This window comes from Protopterus annectens, chromosome 4.part0, assembly GCF_019279795.1.
Source record: "Protopterus annectens isolate FY-2018-M chromosome 4.part0, PAN1.0, whole genome shotgun sequence".
In the NCBI taxonomy this organism is placed as follows: Eukaryota; Metazoa; Chordata; order Ceratodontiformes; family Protopteridae; genus Protopterus; species Protopterus annectens.
In genome coordinates this window covers 46,835,765-46,860,256 of record NC_056733.1, presented here as the reverse complement: position 1 = coordinate 46,860,256, position 24,492 = coordinate 46,835,765, and the positions used below count along the sequence as shown (strand labels likewise).

Sequence of the window (24,492 nt, the reverse complement as noted above, 5' to 3'; positions counted from 1 at the left end):
TGTGCCTTCTCTTTGTAAACAGCGTCATTTTGTGTTGCCACTCCAGTCTCATAAGTCTTCAAATTAACCCCCCCCCCAGACAAGATGAGTGCAAAAAGAAAGAGCTATTCCGTCACGTACAATAAATTAATCGTTGCGGACTCTAGGGGAAAGAATCTGACGGCTTTTTGCAAAGGGAAGAAGTTAGATCTCTGAATGGTCCGAAAATGGCATGCAGCGTATGATAACCTCAGTCAACAGGCCAACGAGGGAAATGCTAAGAAGTGCAAGTGTAGATCAGGTCGGCAACCATTATTTCCTGAGCTGGAAGACATCATCTGTGAGTGGATTGCTAACAGGAGAGCAAAGGCTTTGGTTGTGTGCATGGCTGATATCCAAGCTTTTGCCCTTGCAATCGCACCACAGTTAGAAATATCCCCAGAAGAATTCAAAGCATCACAACATTGGCTGGATGGCTTCCTTCACCGATATGAACTGTCTCTAAGAAGATCAACAACACTGTTCAAGCTGGAAGATACTGAAGTTATTAAACATGCACTTGTATTCAAGTCCTTTGTTGATGGCATTGACTTTTCTAAATACCAACTCTCCAACATGATTGCTATGGATGAAACTGCAGTGTTTATGGCTAAGGATCTCAAACAACAATTGATCAGAGGGGTGCCTCGTCAATCTACAGTCCCTTCACTGGTTATGAGAGTGCACGTGTTACCTGTATTTTGGCAATTCGTCTAGATGGAAAGAAAATGCGACCTCTAATCATTAGTAAAGGCAAGAAAAATAAGACTGAACGTGTTTCAGGCATTTACATTCTTGAAACCAAAAAAGCCTGGTGCACACAAGCAGCTATAAGGAAGTGGGTCAATTTAATGCTACCACTTGTTTCGCGAGGTGGCAAAAGAGGTCTGCTAGTCTGAAATTCAGCCAGTACTCACCTCGCTAAAGAAATGAAGAAACTCCTTGCACAGAGAAGAATAGATCAAATAATGATTCATGCAGGAATGACTGCCTATCTCCAGTCTCTTTATATTGCAATAAACAAGCCATTCAAGGACCATTTGCACATGGAACTCAATGACTACATTGAAAATAGAATGGAGAGAAATCAGCATGGAAACTTTGTGAAGCCTAGCCTGCAAGACGTCGTGACTTGGGTGAAAAAGTCATGGGATAAAATCATTGACAGATCTGTTGCCAATGCACTACGAGCAGGCTACTTGGACAAGCAGTGCTCATTTAAGGAGAGCTGTATTGCTAGGCATGACAGATTGGCCAATGGTTCTACTGGAAATGGAATCAGAAGAAATTCAGGTTGAAATTCGGGGGTTGGACACATGACAGTGTTGCAGAAGATGATGACATGACTGTATTTGAATAACTGTGAAAACCAAGGTGCAGATATTCTGAAGTTGAAATGTTTGGTGCACTGTTTATGTAGAATTCTCACACAACTGTTTTAATGAGTTAGAACTGTGATCCAATAACAGAAAAGTACGAAATGTCAATTTGTGTACATGAATAAATGTCAGTTTTTGTACATGAATAGACATTGATTTGTGTTCATTAATAAATGTTGACTTTTGTACATGAATAAATGAATAAAGGTAGTTTGTTGGACGGTGTGGGTAAATGAGGCATCCCCTGATAATAAGCCCTAATGTGTATTTTGGCAGGGGAAGGAGTATAAGACCCGATCTTATTTTCGAGGAAATACGGTATTTGTCCACAGGCCAAGGAACTATATGTCAGCGCCACAGCATTCTGAAGCTGAACCTTCTCTTGTTGATGAGTAGGGGTTTTGTATTTGTCTTAACCACACCACTTGTGACTGATGAGAGTATGTTTCATTGTGAGGTCCAACTGTTCCTTCCTCTTTGATGTATAGTCTATCCTGCACATGTGCTGCATGAAGGCTGCCATGAATGACTTGGTAGAGCTTTTGACATTGGAAGAGCTAACTTGGAGGAGGGTGGGAGTGAGCAATGGATGCCAGCTTTGCCATCATGAATGATGGTAGCAGTGGTTTTGATTTACTGTTCTCCGCCATGCAAGCTTAGTTTTCCATTGTGTCCGGATGACCATCACAGAGGATATGAGCTTAAAATTCTTAAGCCACTGATAGGTAGCCTGCTGAAATGTGTCAGTGAAAGCATTCCCATGCAAGGAAAAGGGTATTTGATGACCTGTGCTGATACAGGTGCTCACATCATCCACCAAGGTTGATCTTACAAACTCCTTAGAAACACACCCACATTTTTAGAATGGCAGGGAGGGCACAAATAAACCACCATGGCTGCCTGTATAAGTGGCCTGTCTAGTCTTTTGTCTCTTTCTTGGGTTACTGATATAGGGGAACAATTGGTATCATGACTAGTAGGGTGAGGCTCAATGGTCGGCAGGCATAAGTGTAACAAAATACAGAAAAGAAATGTTTCACCGCTGTAACACATTAAAGAGAGAGCCTTCTTGATAAGCTGGTTAACCATGTCCCTTTTTACTTAACTATTTACTGAAGAGCAACATTCAGTTTGCTAACCATATAAAAGGGATATTTAAGTCCTAAAATTCAGAAATGTGATGTTTAAAAAAATAACCCAGTTAACTGCATGTAATTCAGTAGGGCATCTTTATTAAAGTTAGGATGTGTGGCTGTGAATGATTGTTGCACATTTTGGTCTTTCTGTGTCGAAAAAGTAGAAGTGATCACTGATAGAATTTGTTGACATGACAGAAAACATCTCTGTGCATTATTAGTAGTAGTTAAAAAAAGAATAGGTCATCTTACTATTATACCTAGTATTAGTTAATAATCTGACGTTGTCCTTATCTTTTACTTAAAAGTGAATGTTTATCTCTTGGTCTTCTTGTCAGTCAACGGTCAACCTTGGTAATGCACTCTGTAAAAATGAGGTCAGCTGTTGACTAAATAAAGGGAACCCTTCCTTTGCTGTGTTGGGTCCTATATGCATCCTAACATAGCCTTTGCCAGAAAGGGGCAGCAGATAAGGACTGCTCAAAGCTCACTGCCACTGTCATTTAAAATTCATTCAATGTTTTACTTTTCCTCTTCATGGTAACTCTGTATGTGTCATGTAAATTTCATTCACCCATTATTGGTACTGCTTCAGCATTAATAACTTCATCAGTACCCTTTTTTGATTTATTATGGCAAGATAAATTTAAATGATGTCTGTAATTTTGTTCTGAAAAGAAAAGCTTAACTCTTTCTTTCCTTATGCTGTTTTTCCTACTGTACCTGTTAATCCTGTGTCAGACATGTTCATTTGTTTCTGTCTTCTGGGTATTTCCAAGTGTAGATGAGAACTACCCAGTAGAGGCCGTCATACAGGTAGCAGTTCAGTGGTGGTTTGTACCTTTAAAAGGATATGTTTACTTAGGCCTAACCTCTCCCCTAGACAAGGAAGCAGATGACCTGCATCACATTGGTGTTTAAAGTGCTCTCCCTGATACAAGGTTGTGCACCTCTGCTTGCAATTATGAATACAGTAGAAGTGACTTTGTGAGTAAATGTTAACCCCCAGGACTGCCCCTTGCATATATTACTACTCCTGCTCTGATGGACTGTGGCCTTGGATGGCTGCAAGCCACTCCCCTGCCTCTGAAGATGGGTACACCTGTCTTCCCTTGCCAGCTCCTTCATGTGTCTGAGCTGCAAATCAATCTCCGGTTGCTTTGGGTTTATACCACTGCACTATTAGAGCTCGACTCCCAGTGGTCCATTTTTCATTGTTGCCTTCTTGGGTGATTTTTGTAGTTAGAAGCTGTGCCACATTTTGGTACAGAGATACTGAAAAGTATAATTCTCCCTGTCTTTCTTTACCTTCTTATAAATCACAGTCATTGTCTTGTATGATAAGACTTGCTTCTTATTTCTTCACTGCATTTCAGTGTAATCTACAGTTCTGTTTTATTTTAAAGTGTAGCCCATAAAAAGTTAAGCTTTGGTAAGTACTTCCTTGTGTTTCAGATTTATGTGGAAGATATATGTAAAGGAAGTATAGTGATCCCTTTTACTTGGTTCCATTCAAACACTTTTTTTTGCTAACACACTTAGAAAGCAGCTACAGAATGTCATACTGTTTTACATTCAAAGTACTACATGTGATGGTGATGCAAATGTAAGGTAATTCCTTTGAGTTACTATTAGATACATTTGATTTTTGAGATTACACTTCCACAGTGACATTAGACTCTGCTGATCTTTTTATTTACAGGTATTCCGCTATCAATGAAATCAACAAGGCACTGAGAGAGGAAGTAACTATTTTTGTATATTTTATCACAAAACTTCCCAGAGTTGAAGGAGGAACTTCATATGTTGGATTCCATGGAGGTACTTGTATTTTATTTAAAGAATAGTATAAATAGTTTAAATTGAGTATGTTGTAAGCAGATAAAAAGGGGAGGCTGAAAGCAGGACTAAACATTCAGATACTTTTGAAACAATTTATCTGGTTTGCTATTGAAGCACTAAATGTGGAAAACATTTGTTTAAGCAACCTTGGCAATCTGAGTTGTCTTACTCAAAAGGTAAGTTAGCAAGAGCTCATTTATACTTTTTTCATGCTTTTGCGTAACATTTATTACTGAAAAAACATTTAATTTTCATCTCGAAAGATTGGCTATTTATATTCTTCCCATGCTGAGATGTGGAGTTTAGCAGAGAGCATGTTTGTGCTCCAGCGCTCAACTGAAATGTAATATTCCTTTTTTTATTGGCCTAAACTGGTAGCATTACTCAGCTGTCAGTTTTCTGACGGACCACTGTTATTCACTAATGCATAACTTATTATATTTTACATTAAGGTACTTTTGCATGGGGATGCTAACAGAGCTAAGAATCTCCATCAAGGACTGATTATCTGAAGATGAATTGGATGACACTCGAGCAATACACATCAAACCTGCCTTCCAGCTTTGTTGTAGAAGGATAAAGCCCTAACTATGACCTGTGTGACCCAAATTCAGTTAGTTGCAGAAGCTTGTGGAGCGGGGGGGACAGACTAGGGAATGGAGCTGGACTTGCTCACTTCTGTCAGAAGTGAGGAGCACAATATACGCCACTGACACCTCAGAGACAAGGAATTAGTCTTCAAGTAGTATGCCTATAGCTAAAAGTCATACTTTTAGTTCTCACTTTTTGTTGGACAATTTCTATTTAGCCTGTTTTGCATTACAAAATTACTTTGATCCTGCAGGAAAAATATTCTGTAAACAGCTGGACACAGCAGCTTGAATCTCACATCTGCCACTTGATATTCCCCGATTAATGGAGTATATTTGTTTCTCTTCTGCCTGGTATACAATGAATAATCATTTTCCACAAACACTCGACTGTCTCCAACTTTTAATACACTGCCTTTTTGCCAAAGTTTTGTCAGGATCACCTTTTTCTGCTGGCTGGTTTGTATCTTTACTAATACAAGTATTGGCTGCTTTCTCATGACCAGGTTTGGAGTATACACACAGTGTGCCCTTTCAGTTAACAGTTCTTGCTGTGGAATACCAGTCCAGGGGCCTAATAAAAAAAATTCTGTTTCTTCTAGTTTCTCTGATACAGCAAAAAATCACAGATTTTGCTCAACGTGCTCTGTCCTCTAATTCTACCATATTTTAAAACATGTCTTCTTGGCCAGTCTGATACTCAGCCAGCCTTTTCTTCATTTGACCTCTGATTTTTTACAGTTTTATCAGCTCATCTGAATATCTTTTTAAAGTTTCTTCCATTTTTCCATTCTTTTATTTGTGTTGATATATTTCTTCAGTGTTGCATTTATTTTAGACAGCTCTGAGCACATTTAACTTATTTTTCCTTTAGATTATTGGAAGATGCATCTTCAACCAAAGCTAGAGCAGGAACTACATTTTGCTGAACAGCTGCAGGCATCTTCCCAGTCAGTGTGTTCTCTTCACCTTTTCTACCTGATTTTCTTTCAGTTTCTCTCAATGTCTTTGCTGGCATCTAAGTAGTGTACTTACTAGCCACTATCTGAATTTACTAAGAGTGACAGAGTTCCTGGCCCTTGTGTTTTAGTTTCTGTTTTCACACTGAGAACTGAAGTTAAGCTGTTGATCAGTGTACAGCCATCTTGGAAAGCTTCAAACAACCCTATATTTGAGGATAATTTACATCTTTAAATGATATAATGCATAGTAGAATCTTTACTTCTTATTTTCATTTTCACATATCAGTAGGCATTGACCTGTTCAGGTTACCTTGAGTACAGAATATCTCAACAATGGACACACAGCTGTCGTTTTATGTTCTAACCCAATATTTCTAAAATCTTTTCTGACCAGATATATTCTTTATCTCTATCAAGTTAAAATTCCGCATTTCATTTATTAATTCTAAACATTTCTTGCCAAAAGTCTGACTTTATTTCTTGGGGGTTTTTTCGCTTTAAGGCCATCATATTTCTTGTGAATGAGTTCTGTCTTGTCTGTTTTTCTTGTCTACATTACTATTAGAACATTTTCTTACACTTCAGTTTTTTTTTTATTTGGTCATACACTGATGTTTGTTTAGTTATTTTGTTTACTGTGTTTTATTAGCTTTACTTGCTCTACTTAGCTTTTGTTAAAATTAGCACTGCTTCTCATAGTACCCTTCTACTTCCTTTGCCTGTTATTAAATAATCACTTTCACACTTTACCAAATTCATAGCCATTTGTTTGATTCTTCAGCTGAGAAAAAAAAGTATCTCTATTTTTATAGGACCTGGTTTACTTGTAAAGAACAGATGGCAGATAAATGGCAACTTGTTTCTCTGCTTCACTTCACTTTGCTGCTACTTTTCCTGTTCAGGAAAGGTACAAGTAATACATACCTTCAAGGATTTCCCCTTGTGACATGCAGAAATGTAGCACAGTGTACCTCTTCATTGAGGACTAAATCAAATTTCTGAATCCACAACTTCCCGTTGTCTTGCACCAAGAGAATTCTGGTAGCTACAGTTTTATATTAATTTCTACTTGAAGATTCTATGTTTTTCTTCCAAAAACACAAACTGTTGAATTTGAATAATATTTTTAGATAATATGTAGTCACTTTTGTAACTGTTGTTTTCACTCTAACACTGTGTCCTGTTGTTAATTGGAATGCAGTGAATAAGCTTTTTACCTCAGTGAGGTATTTATTGAGACTGCCTTTTTCAATAAATGTCTATCATGTGACATGTAGCTTGCTTATAGGTATACATTAACATTTAAAGTTCTACTTCCTATATATTACAGGTTTGTTTGAGAAAATAAATGGCTTAATAATGGCCATGGAGTCATTCATTAGAAGTACAGATTATGAAGACTGCTATAAAACTGTTTTCAGTCAAAGATCTATTATAGTGAATAATCTTCACAGTGTTCTGCTGTTTAGGAGGCTGAGTTTGTCAGAAATGCACTAGTAGGGATGCTGGAGAAGGGACTCAAGTTTTCTTAATAGGTTAAATGCACTTTCTCAAAGTCATATTTGTGTAAAACAAAAATATTTTCTTAAAAATGCTTGTTACATTGTTGTTGGATAGTCAGTATCTTGTATAAAAGTAAAATTCTAGATTTTTTTAGTAACTGAAATTGTAAGAAAAAAACTGTAAATATTTGATGGCTAATAGCATAATAGGGGAGCCACTATTATTTATACACCTTGTTATAATTTGTAGTTTGAAATTTGCAAATGAAGATGGCATTTTAAGATTGAAAATATGAAGGCTTTGACTTTCCAAGATGGCTGTACACTGAGTAACAGCTTAACTTAAGCTCTCTGAGGGTGAGAAAAGAAATCAAAAGGCAAGGACCAGAACTGTCACTTCTAGTAACTTCAGTTACTGGCTAGTAATTACACTGCCTGGACACCAGCAAACAAGAAACTCAGAGAGCATGAGGGAAAATCAACTAGAAAAAGTGAAGAGAAAACACTAACTTGGAAAAATGCAGCGGTTAAGCAAAAAGAAGTTCAAGCTCCAGCTTTAGTGCAAGACATGGCTTCTAGTGATCTAAAGGACAAAAATAAGTTGTGTGCTCAGAGCTGATTAAAATAAATGAAACACTGAAGGAATATATCAATTCAAATAAATGGCTGGAAAAATGGAAGAAGCTTTAAACAGATATTCAGATAAGTAGATATAACTGCAAAAACAGAGAGGTCAAAATGAAGAAAAAAACTGGCTGAGTATGAGACTGTTGGAGATGTTTAAAAAATATTAGAATTATAGGGACTGAGCACATACGAAACATTTGTGATTTTGTACTGTACCAGAGAAACAGAAGGAACAGACTGCATTAATTTTATGAAGGTACAAATAAGCAACTGGACTGGTATTCAACAGCAGGAGCTGTTAATTGGAAGAGCACACCATGTGTATGCTGCAAAACTGGCCATAAGAAAGTAGCCAAGACCTATTTTAGTAAAGATGCAAACCTGCCAGCAGAAAGAGTTGATCCTGACCAAACTGTGGCAAAAGGGCAAAGTATTAAAAGTTGGACACAATACAGTGTGGAAAATGATTATTCAATGTACACTAGGCAGAAGAGATCAGGGAATGCTGACAGGCTGGTCTGAGATTCAAGCAGCGGTATCCAGCTGTCCTCAGAATATTTTTTTCCTGGAGGATCAAAGTCATTTTTTGATGCAGAACCTGCCAAATATGAAATACAAACGTTTGTCCAACAAAACCTGAGCCCTCAAGCATAAGAGGTGTATGTTTCTCATTCTTCTGATAATAAATCACACTGAGATATTTTACCATTGAAACATTTTCCACCGTTTCAAAGAAAAATGCTTGAGACAGAAAAACACAATAGTCTACTAGAAGAATCAGGAGTACCTCGAGATGGAACCATAATCTGGAGTTGGGAGGTGGAGACAAAACACAAAGAAGATCTGCAACACTATGTATATGACATGTTAAAAATACATGTATTTTTGTTGACTTTGTTGAACTTGTAGGGAACTGGAAGGCATTTGCCTCAAGGAAAAAGATGAGCAGTAAGAAAAACATTTTCTTAACAGTATTTCTTTGAATCCTTTCACAGTATAAATTGCATGTTTTATAGTAAAGCATTTTTAGTTACTGTATGTGATAACATTACTGAACTAAACAGATGCTTTACCTTTATTATTTTTAGTACTAAGAAATGTAGGCATTACAGTGCAAAAAGAGAAAAAAGGCTAGAAAAAAGCATGTTTAAATTAATATTCTGTTACCTTGGGTTATTGAGGTAGAGAATGGGGTGCAAAGGTACTTGGATCATAATGTATGTTGAGCTGGTATGTTTTCTCTTACTTTTGCATAGGTGAATGTCTGGATTAAGACCCTTGCCTTATCTATTTACAAGTTTTAAGGGGAATTAAATAAATATGAGAACACTGAATATAAAAATATAACGACAATTAATATAATGAAAAGTTTTCCTTTAGCAATAACTTGTCTTTCAGGCTGCAGCAGAAAACTACATTTTTCTTTTATTTTTCCATGAAGACAAGCAGTAATAATAGGAGAATAAAGAGCTAGAACACTTGTTTCTTCAAGGCTACAAGTTAATATTTTCTGAAAGCATGCAAGTTGTTTTGGCAGCTAGGACAGGAATAAAGATAAAAACAGACACCAATTAGTGCAAGTAGAAGCACAGACATTAGCATGGGTCTTAGCATGGATAATCTCAATTTTAGGTTAATTTAGGCTTACTTTAGCAGCTGTCTATTTGGGACAAATGTTCCTGTTGGGAAGGTTAATCTTCATTATTTGAAAGTGTACATAGTTATGAGTTTTTATATTGAGATTTTCTGGGGTTGTGTTTGTTTTTTTATTTCTTTGAGAGTTTTCATTAAAATAACAGGTCATGTAAAATGGGGCATATGTTCCAATGCTGATGATAAGAAAAAAAAAAAAACAAAAGATTAACCTGCCAAACATTAGTGGATGTATGGATCACAAAAGCTGGACATAGATATTTTAAAAAGCTGCCATAGTAACAACTTCTTACCATAATGCCAGCACGTTCAGTATTGTCTTGGAAAGTGAAGATGTGTATAGGGGTTTAGAAGGGAAAATATAATAAAAGCAGGTGGGTTTCTGAAGAAATGTATGAAAATATGTGGTATGAAAGACATGAATTCAGTAGCAGGAACTCTGAGATTATTTCCATATTATTCCCCAGGGTACAATAACTGGGCTAAACTAGGCAAAAATTCTATTTCACAAGAACTTGTGCATTTAATTGAGAACTTGACACACATCCAATAACTATTTAAGATCATGCACCAGTTATTACAAAGATAAAAATGCAGGGTAATGAATTGAAGTTGAGACACTGATGCATCCCTACCTACCTTTTAAAAAGAGAAGAATTTAAAGAATGGGTAGTGGAAATTATTTGGAAGTTATTTGAGAAGAAAGAAAGTACTCCATAAGTTATAGTTAGTGAGTGGGATAACATGAAAGTGGATTTTAAAAATAAGATAGAGATAAAAGAAAAAAAAGATCTGGTATGAAGTGAGAAGAATTGTTTAAAGGGGCTGACAAAGGTTAAAGCATCACAGAATAAGGGGAATCTCACAGAACAAGAAGAGGCAAACTTGCAGAATGCTAAACAGAAAATAAGGGAATAAATGGCTAATATGCATAAGTATAGAAAGATTGCTGTTAAGTAATTACAGCCAAATGACTCTGCCAGGTTTTTCTACAGGTTTGTCGTAATGATGCCTCTAGGCATCAAATATTGCTTGTTCATATTTGCATTCATAATTCCAATAGCATGCTACTTATGAAGTATTAAACAGTTTGAGCTTAAAACTTGTACAAAGTCAAAAACAACTGTATTGATATTTGATCTCTGTGTAGTGCAGGTAAAGAAATATTAATTGTTAATATCAACTTTATTTATATCGCCATAAATGTCATGTTTTTTTGAAATAGTTTGTAAATGAGTGGTGCACACAGACTTGCAGAACGTAGTATGAAATCACATAGCTGGATTAATAAAATGTTGCTGACAGTATGTTGCTGAGATATTGTGAGTTTGCAAACTGTTGCAAATATAATAGTTGCAGTATTTACTGTGAGTTATAATTGACATAGAACCTAAACAATGCTGTGACATCCCCACTCTGGGCCAATAATTAAGCCTGAATCCTCAACACTGGCACTGGAGAGGGGTGTTCACTTGGAACAAAAATGGCTACATCCAGTATTTCCAGATGCATCTCTCTGCATTAAGCAAAATTTCCCTTAGGAAAACACAGGGCACACACAGAGTCTGGGGGCCTGGTTTCTGTATCTGTCTTCTTCCAGGTCCCCAGTAAGACTCCCCACTGGCACAGCTATAGAGTTGAGACCTCAGCTGAGTTCCCAAGCCAAGTTCTCCACCACTCTCTCTCTCTCTCTGAAACCAGTGCTTCATGACACACACACACGCACACACACCTGAGAAAGGCTGGCACAGATTTACTAGCTATGCCCCCCTTCTGCCCAGAATATAGTGTAGTTACACCGCTGCCCGACACTTCAAAGCCAGCTACTTCAAGGCTGTTACAAGGGTACCCGATTATATTGAGTTAAATTAATATTAATGGAAATGGCAGTTTGAACAACAGCAAGGTTTTCAGGAGTAGCTAGAGCTGTCAACAAATATATAGCCAAGTACTTTCATTTATTAAAATATTGTCTAAAAGACTAGCTACAGTGAAAAGTTTAAATGTATTTACAATGGATATAAATGCCATGTTTTTGGGATATATAAAAAATCAGACCACAATAAATCATTTGAAAACTTATCCCACCTTTAATGTGACCTATAACATGTACAGTTCAATTGAAAAGCAAATCTGTTAGGGGAAAAATATAAAAAAATTAAAAACGTACAATAAGCTGGCTGTGTAAGTGTGCACACCCTTAAACTAATACTTTGTTGAAGCACCTTTTGATTTAATTACAGCATTCAGTCTTCTTGAGTAGGAGTCTGTCAGCATGACTCATCTTAATCTGGAAATATTTGCCCACTCTTCCTTGCAGTAGCACTCCAAATCTTTCAGATTGCTAGGACATCTCTTGGGCATAGCTCTCTTCAGGTCACACCACAGATTTTCTATTGGATTTAGGTCTGGGCTCTGGCTGGGCCATTCCAAAATTTTATAATTTTTTTCTGGTGAAGCCATTCTTTTGTTGATGTGGATGTTTGCTTGGGATCATTGTTGTGTTGAAAGGTGAAATTCCTCTTCATCTTCATCTTCATCTTTCTAGCAGACGCCTGAAGGTTTTGGGCCAAAAGTGACTGGTATTTGGAACTGTTTATAATTCCTTCTACCTTAACTTAAGCCTCCGTTCCAGCTGAAGAAAAGTAACCCCAAACCATGATACTGCCACCACCATGCTTCACTGTGGACATGGTGTTCCTGTGGTGATGCAAAGTGTTGTTTTTGCACCAAACGTTCCTTTTGGAATTGTGACCAAAAAATTCAATCTTGGTCTTATCAGACCATAACACATTTCCCACATGCTTTTGGGAGACTTGATGTATTATTTTGCAAATTTTAGCCAGACCAGGATGTATTTCTGTGTAAGAAAATGCTTCCATCTTGCAACCCTACCCCATAGCCCAGACATATGAGAATAGACATATGAGAATATGGGAGATTGTTGTCACATGTTGTATACAACCAGCACTCACCAGAAATTCCTGCAGCTCCTTCAGTGTTGCTGTAGGTCTCTTGGCAGCCTCCCTGACCAGTTTTTGTCTTGTTTTTTCATCAATTTTGGAGTGATGTCCAGTTCTCTGCAACCTCGCTGTTGTCCCATATTTTTCCACTTTTTGATGACTGTCTTCACTGTGTTCCATGGTATATCCAATGCTGTGGAATTTTTTTGTACCCTTCCCCTAACTGATACCTTTCAACAATGAGATCCTTTTGATGCTTTGTAAGCTCCCTGCGAACCATGGCTTTTGCTGTAGCAGGCAACTGAGTAAATGCCAGGAAAATCCTACTAGGACAGCTGAAGTTTATTTGGGGTTAATCAGTGTCTCTTTAATTGATGGTAGGTGTGTACCTAAGAAGACTGAATGTTATAATTAAATCAAAACGTGTTCAACCAAAGTATTAGTTAATATTGTGCACACTTGTGCAACCAGCTTATTGTACGTTTTCTATTTTTTTCTATTTTTTTTGCCCTAACAGATTTGTTTATTTTTCAATTGAATTGTACAGGTTATAGGTCACATTAAAGGTGGGAAAAGTTTTGAAATGATTTATTGTGGTCTCTCTTTTTATATCACAAAAACCTTGCATTTTAACAGGGGTATGTAAACCTTTTATATCCAGTGTAATAATAAATAAGAAAAGAACATGAAAATACCAAATATCTATTTACAGTAAACATCAGAGTTTCGATCACAGGAAATATTAAAAATAACACAGGTGGACAGGTTCACACAGTTACAGAAAAAAAAATAGTTAACCAATCTCACTATATTTTCCAGACTGATCTGAAGAATTATTTACTGGCTACTTACTAGAGCAAGGCAAGATGAAGTAGGTGAGAGATCCTTTTTTGTCAGGTTACAAAAACAGAGGTCAGTCTCACCCACTATCAAACATTATTTTCAGTGATGGATTACAGAATAACATCACATACAGCTGGTTATCTGACTTCTAGTTCCCATGCTCTGACCCTCCTCCATCTAGAAGCTGTCAGGATTTAGCACATATATGTCAATAGTATACACAAGTAAAGCCTTGCTAAGATCTGTTGCAGCTCCTGGAAGTCATACAACAATTTCAGACTGTGATGCCCGTGCCCTGGCCCAGCAATCAAGGAGCCTCAAGCCTCATCACTGACACCAGAGAGGACGTCCCATATATGAGGAAAGGATAACAAATACACACAGTAAAGTACAATTTCCCATACGTACACACACAGGTCACAATCAGTCTGGGGCTGGTTGCTCCCTTGATCCCCAGGTCCCCAATAAGACTCCCCACTGGCACAGCTTTAGAGTCCAGATCTCAGCCTAGCTCAGACGCTAACCTCCAGTACCCTCTCTGTCCAACCAGTGCTTCGTGTCCGTGCCCAAGTAGCTGACACACACACACACACACACACACACACACACACACACACACACACACACACACACACTTTGAGATAAGTATTTATACACCTTCAAAAACACTCCTGGGAAAGGCTGACACAGATTCTCCAGCTGTGCCCCTTTTCACAGACTGTACGGTAGTAATTACTGTCACCACCAGCTAATAATTATCAGCTACCCAAAGGCCCTTAAAAGGGTGTCCAGTTATTACTGTGCAATATTATTATCCAATTGGTAAGTGTGACTAATCAGTCAAGGCTTAATAGAGTGGCCTTGTACAGTAACCTCTATAAATATGCAATGTACTCTAGAGCTTAAATTATCTCTACACAAACCAGTCACAGGTAATAGCTTTTTAAAATATTTAATAATAAATAATTAAAACACAAGACAATACTGCTACACCACAGTGCTATTTAAGAGTTCAGAGATCACACAGAAACTAAAAATAATTCTGTAGTACAGTTCTGACATAACAGAAAAACACTTAATCTAATCTTTATAGTCCTAGCTATTTGTACAAGAAAACATACTTCTAAGATAACTTGCTTACATAGAGCAAGGCAGTGCCGAGTTAGATGTCCAAGATTAAAATGCTTACAGTCTCTCTTTGAGCAATAGTTTTTAAAATCACTAACAAATTTCTGCTGGGCCCTCCCAGATTACATCATGTTTGACACTTAGGTTTTCCCAGTATACACATTACATCATTTAGTCTGGAGTTCCCAGGCTAACAGGCTACATTATGTAACAATCTGACACCTGCTCAGGAAACAATAACAGACATTTCACATGTACATTCTAGTAATTATTCCTTAAGTTAAAACAATAGAAAGAATGTGATAGCCCAGAACAAATGGCTCCGAGCTCTGGAAATCAAAGAAAACACAAAACATAATTTTAATTTCAAAGAACATTTGAAATGCTTGGCTTAGTTTTCCTTACAGCAGATGGCAATGCTACTACAATCTTGAAGTTCACATTTTACAGTGTTTTCTTTCATTTAAGAAACAAGCCTGTATTTTTCGTTTATATTTACAAATGCTAGAATTATGTATCAAATTCTGTCTGGCTACGCTGGCAGCCTTCACCATCTCTACCAGTCTTCACATACCCCCCCCCCCACCCCTCTCCGGAGAACTCAAGCTAGTTTTTCAAGCGACCCTTAAGAAACGCCGCTTGAGAGGGCTAGGTCTATCTGAGTGTACCTCACCCCATTCCCTGTCTTGAGAGCCCATCTGCATTGGCATTGCTTATCCCACTGTGGTGCTGCACTGACATATATGCTTGCAACTCCAGGCTCCATCTTACAACTTGGCATTTTGCTGGCTGGCTCTTTTTAACCATATTAGGGGGTTGTGATCTGTCATTACAGTGAATTTTCTTCCATACAGATAAGGCTGAAATTTCTCCAGTGCCCACACTATGGCTAGACATTCCTTTTCTACAGCTGCATAGCATTCCTCCCTGGGTTGGAGCCTACGACTGAGATAAAACCACTGGGTGCTCTTTTCCTTCTGAAGAAATCTGGCTAAGTACAGCCCCAACCCCATGGTTTGAAGCATCCACTTGCACAACAAATTATTTGCTGTAATCTGGACTGGCTAACACAGGGGGTCCTCCAAAGCTTCTTTAATCTTCTGCAATGCCTGCTCACATGCTGGGGTCCACACTACCTTATCTGGCCTGTTCTTCCTTGTCAGGTCTGTAAGGGGAGCAGCTATGGTACCATAACTAGGGACAAACTTTCTGTAGTACCCTGCTGTGTCCCTAAGAATGCCCTCACCTGCTTTTTAGTAACAGGTGCAGGCTATGTCTGAATGGCTTCCCCTTTGGCAGGTTCTGGCCTTATCTTACCGTTCCCCACTCTATGCTCTAGGTAGGAGACCTCTGCCATACCCACCTGACATTTTCTCGGCTTAATGGTCAACCCTGACCATTATATTCTGCCCAACACCTCCCTGACATGCTGTAGGTGCTCTGACCAGGAATGGCTGTAGATGGCAATATCATCTAGGTAAACAAGGGCAAACCTTCCTGCTCCTCCTAGGATATTATCTACCAGCCTCTGGAAAGTCGCTGTTGCATTCTTCATCCCAAAGGGCATCTTTGTGAACTCATACAAGCTAAAAGGAGTCACAAAGGCTGACTTCTCTCTAGCACTGGGAGTCAAGGGCACCTGCCAGTAACCCTTGGTAAGATCAGTGGTTGTAAGATACATAGCCCCACCCAGCTGCTCTAGGGCCTCATCTGTCCTAGGCATGGGGTAAGCATCCAACTCTGTGTGACTATTTAATTTCCAGTAATCCACACATAACCTGGTGCTGCCATCCTTCTTTGGCACCAGCATCACTGGGGAGGCACAGCAACTGTTGAACTCTTGAATCTCTCCTAGTTCCAACATCTCCTGTACTTCTTCCCTCAGAGTCTGTTTGACTCTCTCAGGCACCCTATAAGGGGCCTGCCTTATAGGCCTTTGGGGTCCTGTATCCACCTGGTGCTGCACCAGGTGGGTGCACTCTGGTTTCCCAGTGAACATGTCCCCAAATTCCTGCAACACTGCTCAGATTTCCCAAACCTGGGTAGGAGATAGCTGCTGGGACATTGCTACCCCTTCCACCGAGGTGTCAGCATGAGCCTCACTGAGGAGATCAGTCCCTAGATCTCCCTCAGACTCCTCTTGCAATCCACTGCAAATGCTCAGCACAAGGGCCTCCCTGTTATGGTAAGGTTTCATTGTGTTAACATGGTACAATTTGTGCCCCTGCCGTCCAGTCCCACCATGTAATCCCTATCTTTTCCCCTACTTTCTTTTCACTCTACTTTCCTTACCTACATTCCTTTAAGTTTTTTTTTTTTTTTTTCCTTCAACTTGTAAAATGTGATTTTGACTGTATTGTGTGTTATAGTAATTAACTCCTGTAGTAGTACTTTACATTGAAGGGTTTACTAGTTTTTGTTTTTTGCAAACCCTATTACTAACTCCATTATTATTATTATTATTATTATATTTTTTGTATGATAGTTTTTCTGTATGTATCTTACTCTGTGGAGCTTTTCTCCCCGGGCCACTACTGAAAATGGAAATTTCTCCAGCTAGACTAGCCCGGTCAACAAATGTAAAATAAAATAAATAAATGTAGTTAACATAATTTACCTTTCTTACCACCTTGTAGGGTCCCTCCCAAGCTTGTTGTGTCTGACAGGAATGAGAACCATTACCTGCTGTCCCACAGCACACACTCGAGCATTCCTGTCATACCACACCTTTTTTCTATTGTTGGGCTTCTGCAAGGTTCTTCTGGGCCAAGCCCATGAGTTCCCTCAGCCTTGTCCTGAGGTTTAGGACGGATGCCACAACAGACTCCTTGTGAGACTCAGTCACCTTCCCACTCATCTCGAATTAAATCTAGAGGCCCTTTCACACTATGCCCATACGCCAACTCAAAGGGTGAAAAACCTGCGGATTCCTGGGGAACCTCTCTGTAAGGAAAAAACAGATGGGGCATATATTTGTCCCACTCCCTCTTAAACCGATCTGCAAATGCCCGTAGCATGGACTTGATTGTAGAGTTTAATCTCTCAACAAGACCATTAGTCTGGAGATGGTAGGGGATGGTCTTCATGTGCTTCACCCCACAGGACTTCGACAGGCAACCCAGCAGGTTTGACAGGAAATTGGCACCTCTGTCAGACGGTATTTCTTTTGAGAAACCTACCCTGCTGAAAATCTCTAACAAAGCATTTGCCACCTTTCTGCCTCAGTGGAGGACAAAGCCACTGCGTCAGGGTATCGTGTAGCATAATCTACTACCACTAGGATATACTTTTTCCCTGTGGAACTTGGGATACTCAGAGGACCCACAATATCCATAGCTACCCTCTGAAATGGCTCCTCAATCACAGGCAAAGCATCAAAGGAGCTCTCAACTTGTCTCTTGCCTACCTTTTGGCACTGCTTACAGGTCCTGCAGTACCCTGTTATATCTCTCGAAATTCCAGGCCAATAAAAGTTTTCCATAATACATCTCTTTGTACGTTTTATGCCCATATGACCTTCAAAGGGAATATCATGGGCTTTGGCTAGAAGTACCAGACCGTAGGCTCTAGGCACTACCAACTGCTGTACCTCACCTTCTAGCCCTCCCTCAGGGGTCCACTCTCTGTAGTGTAACCCTTTGTCCCAGTATACAGAGTCCCCCTTCCCTTGAGAATCAGGTGCCTCCCTAGCTACCTGCCCTCATGCCTTGCAGTGTAGGGTGTGAGAGCTGAGCCTGTCTCAACTCTCTCCTTGTAACCCTTCCCAGCTCCCCTTCCACAGGAAATCTGGCATCTTCTGACAGCAGTACCTCACTGTCAGTCTAGATACTACTACTCACCTGTACCTTTGCAGTCACCCTATCCAAGGGAACATCAGTACCCACAAGCAGCTGTGGCTCACCTTCAGTTTCACTGCTATAGAGTAGCTCCCTCCCTGAAGTAACCACCTCACCAGTCCTGGCTGCAAGTATGCTGTTTGTCTGGGTCTCTCCCAGGCTACCAGACCCACATGCTCGTCTCCAAGCCCGACTGCATGTAACTGCATAAGTACATGGTACTGCCTCATCCAAATCCTTCCCTCTCAGGACATCTGCAGGATGGTAATTTAGCACCCCTGTTGTCTCAAGACAACCTACGATTGGCATTTTGTCTTTCCCACTTACTGGCTCTCTCTCCTTTGGTTTCCCACCTTGCCTCTGTGGACACCTGTATGCCACATGGCCCCACTGGTTGCATTCAAAACATTTAACTCTAGCTCCTGGACATGTACCTAGACTAGTGGTTTCCCCTGCTACTGGCAGATTCTGTTGTGGCAGTCTGTGCTGCCCACCATGGGTTTGTTTAGACCCATGAACAGTACTGGGGGTCCCCTTCCTGTGCAGGGCTGCCCTGCTGGCCAGGTATAGGTCTCCCTTCTTCCCCAACTCATCTTAATTAGCACATTGTCTGTCAGCTAACCAGATCCTCATGTCCTCAGGCAAAGTGCTAAGGGCTTGTTCCCTCACCAAAAGGTCTGCCAGCCCTTCAAAAGTGGTGACCTGACATCCACTCACCCAGCTATGAAAATAAGTGCTAAGTTCAGCAACATATTCCCACATGCTTTCATCTGCCTTGCGTCTATGCTCTCAAAACTTTTTCCTATACATTTCAGGTGTTGGCTTAAAACATTCTAAAAGATATTTTTTTACAGCAGTGTAATCAAAACAGGCAGAGTCAGGCATTTTTGATAAAAAAGTTGCATCTTTCCCATGGAGTAAGGGGGTCTGGAACCTTACCCAGAGCCTTTGGTCAACACTATACTGTTTGCATGCCCTCTCAAACATATGAATGAAACTATCAAAATTATCCCCCTCTTTAAATTGCGGAAGAAATTTACTGACCTCTTGTGTTTCTGGGGTCCAGTTACTCCCTTCGCCATTACCTCCATGACTCTGGCAAAGAATCAGCATTTCCCTCTCATGTCTCCTCTGATGCTCCATTTCTTCAGCTTCTTTCTCCAGTTGCCTAGCCTCCAACTCAAGTCTCTTTAGCTCCAGTTGGATTTTTAAGTCCACTGCAGAATGTTTGAGCTGTCCATTCTCCAAGGATATTGTATGTCCACTGCCAGTCTGATTGTCCTTCGCAGAAAGGTTGAGCTGTCCATTCTCCTTGGATATTGTATTTCCACTGCCAGTCTGATTGTCCTCCTGGATCCTGTTTCCTGATGCAGCTGTAACCAAGGTTGCAATCAGGTCTGCCTTAGTCAGGTTTCCATGGACCAGTCCCCTAGCCTGGCACATCTCCACCAGCTGGCTCCTTGTCAGCTTTCCGTACTCCTCTGCTGACATGCTGCCTGCTCACCCTGACTAACTAAGCTAACAAAATAAATAAAACAATTGTGATCTGAACTCTTAGTATTCACTGCGTGGCTGTTTTAGAATACAAAACACCTTCAGATATCACAGTACATAAGCTACAAGATTCTTTCTACCCACACCACTACAAGCCAGTTAGTATTTGTGAACTAATTAATATGTGATGTGGATATCCCACCTCTGCCAAACACATGTGACGCCCGTGCCCTGGCCCAGCAATCAAGGAGCCTCAATCCTCACCACTAACACCAGAGAGGATGCCCCATATATGAGGAAAGGATAACAAATACACACAGTAAAGCACAATTTCCCTTACGTGCACACAGAGATCATCACAGTCGGTCTGGGGCTGGTTGCTCCCTTGTTTTCCGGGTACCCAGTAAGACTCCCCACTGGCACAGCTATAGGGTCCAGATCTTAGCCTAGCTGGCAAGCTAACCTCCAGTACCCTCTCTGTCCAACCAGTGCTTCCTGTCCCTGCCCAAGTAGCTGGCACACACACACACACACACACACACACACTTTGAGAAGTATTTATACAACTTCACAGACACTCCTGGGAAAGGCTGACACAGATTCTCCAGCCATGCCCCTTTTCCCAGACTATACAGTAGTAATTACTGCCACCACCAGCTAATAATTATCAGCTACCCAAATGCCCTTAAAAAGGTGTCTAATTATTACTGTGCAATAATATTATCCAATTGGTAAGCGTGACTAATCAGTCAAAGGCTTAGTAGAGTGGCCTTCTACAATAAACTCTATAAATATGCAATGTACTCTAGAGCTTAACTTATCTCTACATAAACCAGGCACAGGTAAAATGTTTTTAAACTATTTAATAATAAATAATTAAAACACAAGACAATGCAGCTCTACACCACAGTGCTATTCAAGAGTTCAGAGATCACACAGAAACTTAAAATAATTTTGTAATACAGTTCTGACATAACAGTAAAACACTTAGTCTAATCTTTATAGTCCTAGCTGTTTCTACAAGAAAACATACTTCTAAGATAACTTACTTACATAGAGCAAGGTAGTGCTGAGTTAGATGTCCAAGATCAAAATGCTTAGTCTCTCTCTCTCTCTCTCTCTCAGCAATAGTTTTTAAAATCACTAACAACATTTCTGCTGGGCACTCCCAGATTACATCATGTTTGACACTTAGGTTTTCCCAGTATACACATTACATCATTTTGACACTTAGTCTCGAGTTCCCAGGCCAACAGGCTACATTATTTATTTATTTATTTGCTTTTGTTTAACCAGGATGATCCATTGGGCCAAGTGAACCCATTTTCAATGGAGTCCTGGGGAGAAAAGCTCCGACAAAGAATACATGTTACAGAGATAAACATTACATAGCATACAAGGCATAACAAGATATATTTTACAATTGGTAAAACTGTAAAAAAAAAAATAAATTAAAAATTAACAAATTCTTAAATCAAGATGATAGATGATATTAAGAAATTGATTATGAGTAAAATAGATGAGGTGAGGGTGATAAGAAGACAGGAAGTGGAGAATGCTTTTGTGGGGTGGGAGCAGGAGCATTCCCATGTGGATGTAAGGTAGGAGTGAAGTGATTTTTTAAAGGTTGGAAGGCTAGTGATGGTGTGAATGGAGGGAGGGAGAGAGTTCCATAGTCGAGCTAGGGAAAAAGAGAGGAGGTTATGTCCATGGGGGCGAATGGGTCTGTAGACTTCTATTAGGTTTTGATTAGTAGATCTTAGAAGTCTTTGAGTCTGGTGAATTTTAAAGGTAGTAGATAGGGAGGGACAAGAGGGATGGTTGGAAAATGAGTTTGTGTGCATATGTGAGTTGGGTGTAGGGGAGGTAGTTGGGAAGTTCGAGCCAATTTAGTTTATGGAGTGGTGCGCAGTGATGCATTGAAGCTTTGATACTAGTGGCAAATTTGGCTATTTTGTTGTTCATAGGTTCATAGGTTCATACTAGGCTATCTGTTAGTTGGAGAAACTATGCCCATTATTTTGCTGTGCCTCTGTCGAGCAGTGACACTGAGGTAACATATACTGGGATTTTGTTCCACAGCATAGGAGTCTTTGTGATGAATCTATTTCATCAAATCTGGGTTTGACATGGCCTTGTATGTCAGGCACAGGTCACCCCCTTTATCCTTTTGGTGAGGAACTTTTGTGGCCTCTCCAGCTCTGCAAGTGCGGGTCAGATACATTCTGAATGGGGCATTGTACTCAATCATTGGTCTGATGAGTGATGAGTATAGGGAGACTATGACCTCCCTTGATCTAGATGTGAATCCCTTCATGATAAGGTGGGCAATGTAGAAGGTCTTGCTACTGTCAACCTGGGTCCCCAGGTCCCTGATAACTTCTCTGTGATCAGTGGATTTGCACCCTATATGGTAGCGCCATGGCTCTGGCACCAGTTATCCGCTTCTGTGAGACCCTTCTGAAGGATATCTGTGTCCAGTCATCTGCAAACTTTGTCTCTGATATGGCGCCAGCAACTCTGACCCTGTGGGTTCTGTCACCAGCCAGTTTGCAAACCCATCTTGTGATGTATGTTTCTGACATAGCTAAAGAATGCCTATATGATTGTCTTTTGAGTCCTTAGCTTTTTTCTCAAAAAAATTTTTGGATGATTTTTTGAGAGAGCTAGCTTTTTTTTTTATAGTGATCAGGAGACCACACTAGTCTTTAGAAGTGTGAGTCGAAGCTGGGGAAGTTCTTTACTGGTCTTTTTTATTTCAGGTGGGGGGCGGATGAGGACCTCCCAGATAGATTAGTTTCTGATCTGATCTCAGTGAGGGGTAGTTGAACATTGTGCTCCCATGTTCATGATGATGAGATCTATGTTTTCTCCTCTTGTGGGGATGTGACTAGTTCCTCTGGGCATTTGAGTTTATGAATTCCAGGAACTTTGGGCTGTTTGGGCATTGAAGTCACCTAGTATGATGGTGTTCGAGATACATTTTATCCTCCCAGTGAGATAGTTTAGTTTTGATAGATGATTGTAGATTAGTTAAAAGTGGGGCACCATATAGGAGAGAGGGTAAGAGAAATGTGGTAGAGAGAGTGAGTTTGGTTGCTGGAAAGAGGAATCGCTTGTGTCGATAGAGCAGGCCGAGTTTTTGGTGAGTTTTTTTAATATTTATGAGTAGATGGGACTCAAATTTAAGTTTATCGTCAATTTGAACTCCTAGTAGTTTGGTTTCAGATACCAGTTCAAGTGGAGTATTATTTTGACTGGTGATGGAGAATAGTTGTCTATCAAATGTGTTGGTTTTAGTGGGGGTAAATACCATTAGTTTTGATTTAGCTGCATTAAGTGCAAGATGATTATCTTTCATCCACTGTTCTGTGGTGGAGAATGCTTCTTGAGTGAGCTTTAGGAGGGTTGGAATGGAAGAGGCTGCACAGATGATTGTAGAATCATCTGCGTATTTGATGATTTTAGCATGGGGGATAGAGTGATAGTAATCATTTATGAAGATGTTAAAGAGGAGGGGGCCTAATATGAAGCCTTGTGGGACACCTGTGGGAGTGTTAAGGAAAGAGAAGATGGCTTTTTTCCGTTTGACAGCTTGTTGCCTGTTTGAGAGATAGCTGGTGAACCAATTAAGAGTTGAAGGTGATAGGTTTAGCTTTGACAATTTAGTAAGTAGTAGGTTATGGGAGATGGTGTTGAATGCCTTGGAGAGATCAAGTAGGATGGTAGATACAGTAAGGCCAGAGTCTCTAGCTTTATTCACAGTTTCAAGAAATGAAAGAAGGGCTGTCATAGTACTATGATTAGGGCAGAAGCCATGTTGAGTAGAAGTTAGTAGGTTGTTGTCTAATAAATGGGGAAGGAGTTGTAAATGGATACATTTTTCTAGAATTTTTGAGATAGGAGAGAGGATGGCGATGGGCCTGAAGTTGGTAATGTTAGTATTATTTCCTCCTTTATGAAGGGGAATGATGAAAACCTTTTTCCAGATTTGTGGAACAAGACCTTCTTGGATGGAGCGGTTTATTAGGATACTAATTGGGAGGGCGATGGCATCTGCAGATGTGCTGAGGAAGTGTGAGGGGATGTTATCGGGGGCATTGGTGCATGGTTTTAACTTCTGTAGTAGTTTTTTTATAGTGGAAGTAGGGATGGGTTTCAGTGAGAATGTAGGGGGTTGGGAGGTAGTAGGGTGATAGAGTGGAGAAGAGGGGGGTGTAGGAGGAGGACAGGTGGTAGTAGGGGGTGGGTGGTTGCACGAGAAGGAAGAGGTAAGTTTGGAAATACAGTCTATGAAAAAAGAGTTAAATTTTGTGGCAAGTTCATTGTCTTGTATATTAGGGTTGAGGTTTGGGTTTTCAGTTGTACCAGGTTTTAGGATTTAACAATCTAACACCTGCTCAGGAAACTACAACAATAAAATACATTTCACATGTACACTCTAGTAATTATTCCATAAGTTAAAACAATAGAAATAATGTGATAGCCCAGACCAAATGGCTCTGAGCTCTGGGGATCA

At 39.8% G+C, this 24,492-nt stretch overlaps 1 protein-coding gene across 1 annotated transcript in view; it reads left to right on the top strand.

The window, feature by feature from the left end:
• Positions 1 to 24,492, top strand: part of RNF213 (ring finger protein 213) — a gene marked incomplete in the record, with an annotated part of 2,890,576 nt that overhangs the window by 1,679,756 nt on the left and 1,186,328 nt on the right. The window contains 1 exon segment of the mRNA XM_044069632.1: positions 4,236 to 4,354. Coding sequence (XP_043925567.1) covers positions 4,236 to 4,354 — 119 coding nt within the window.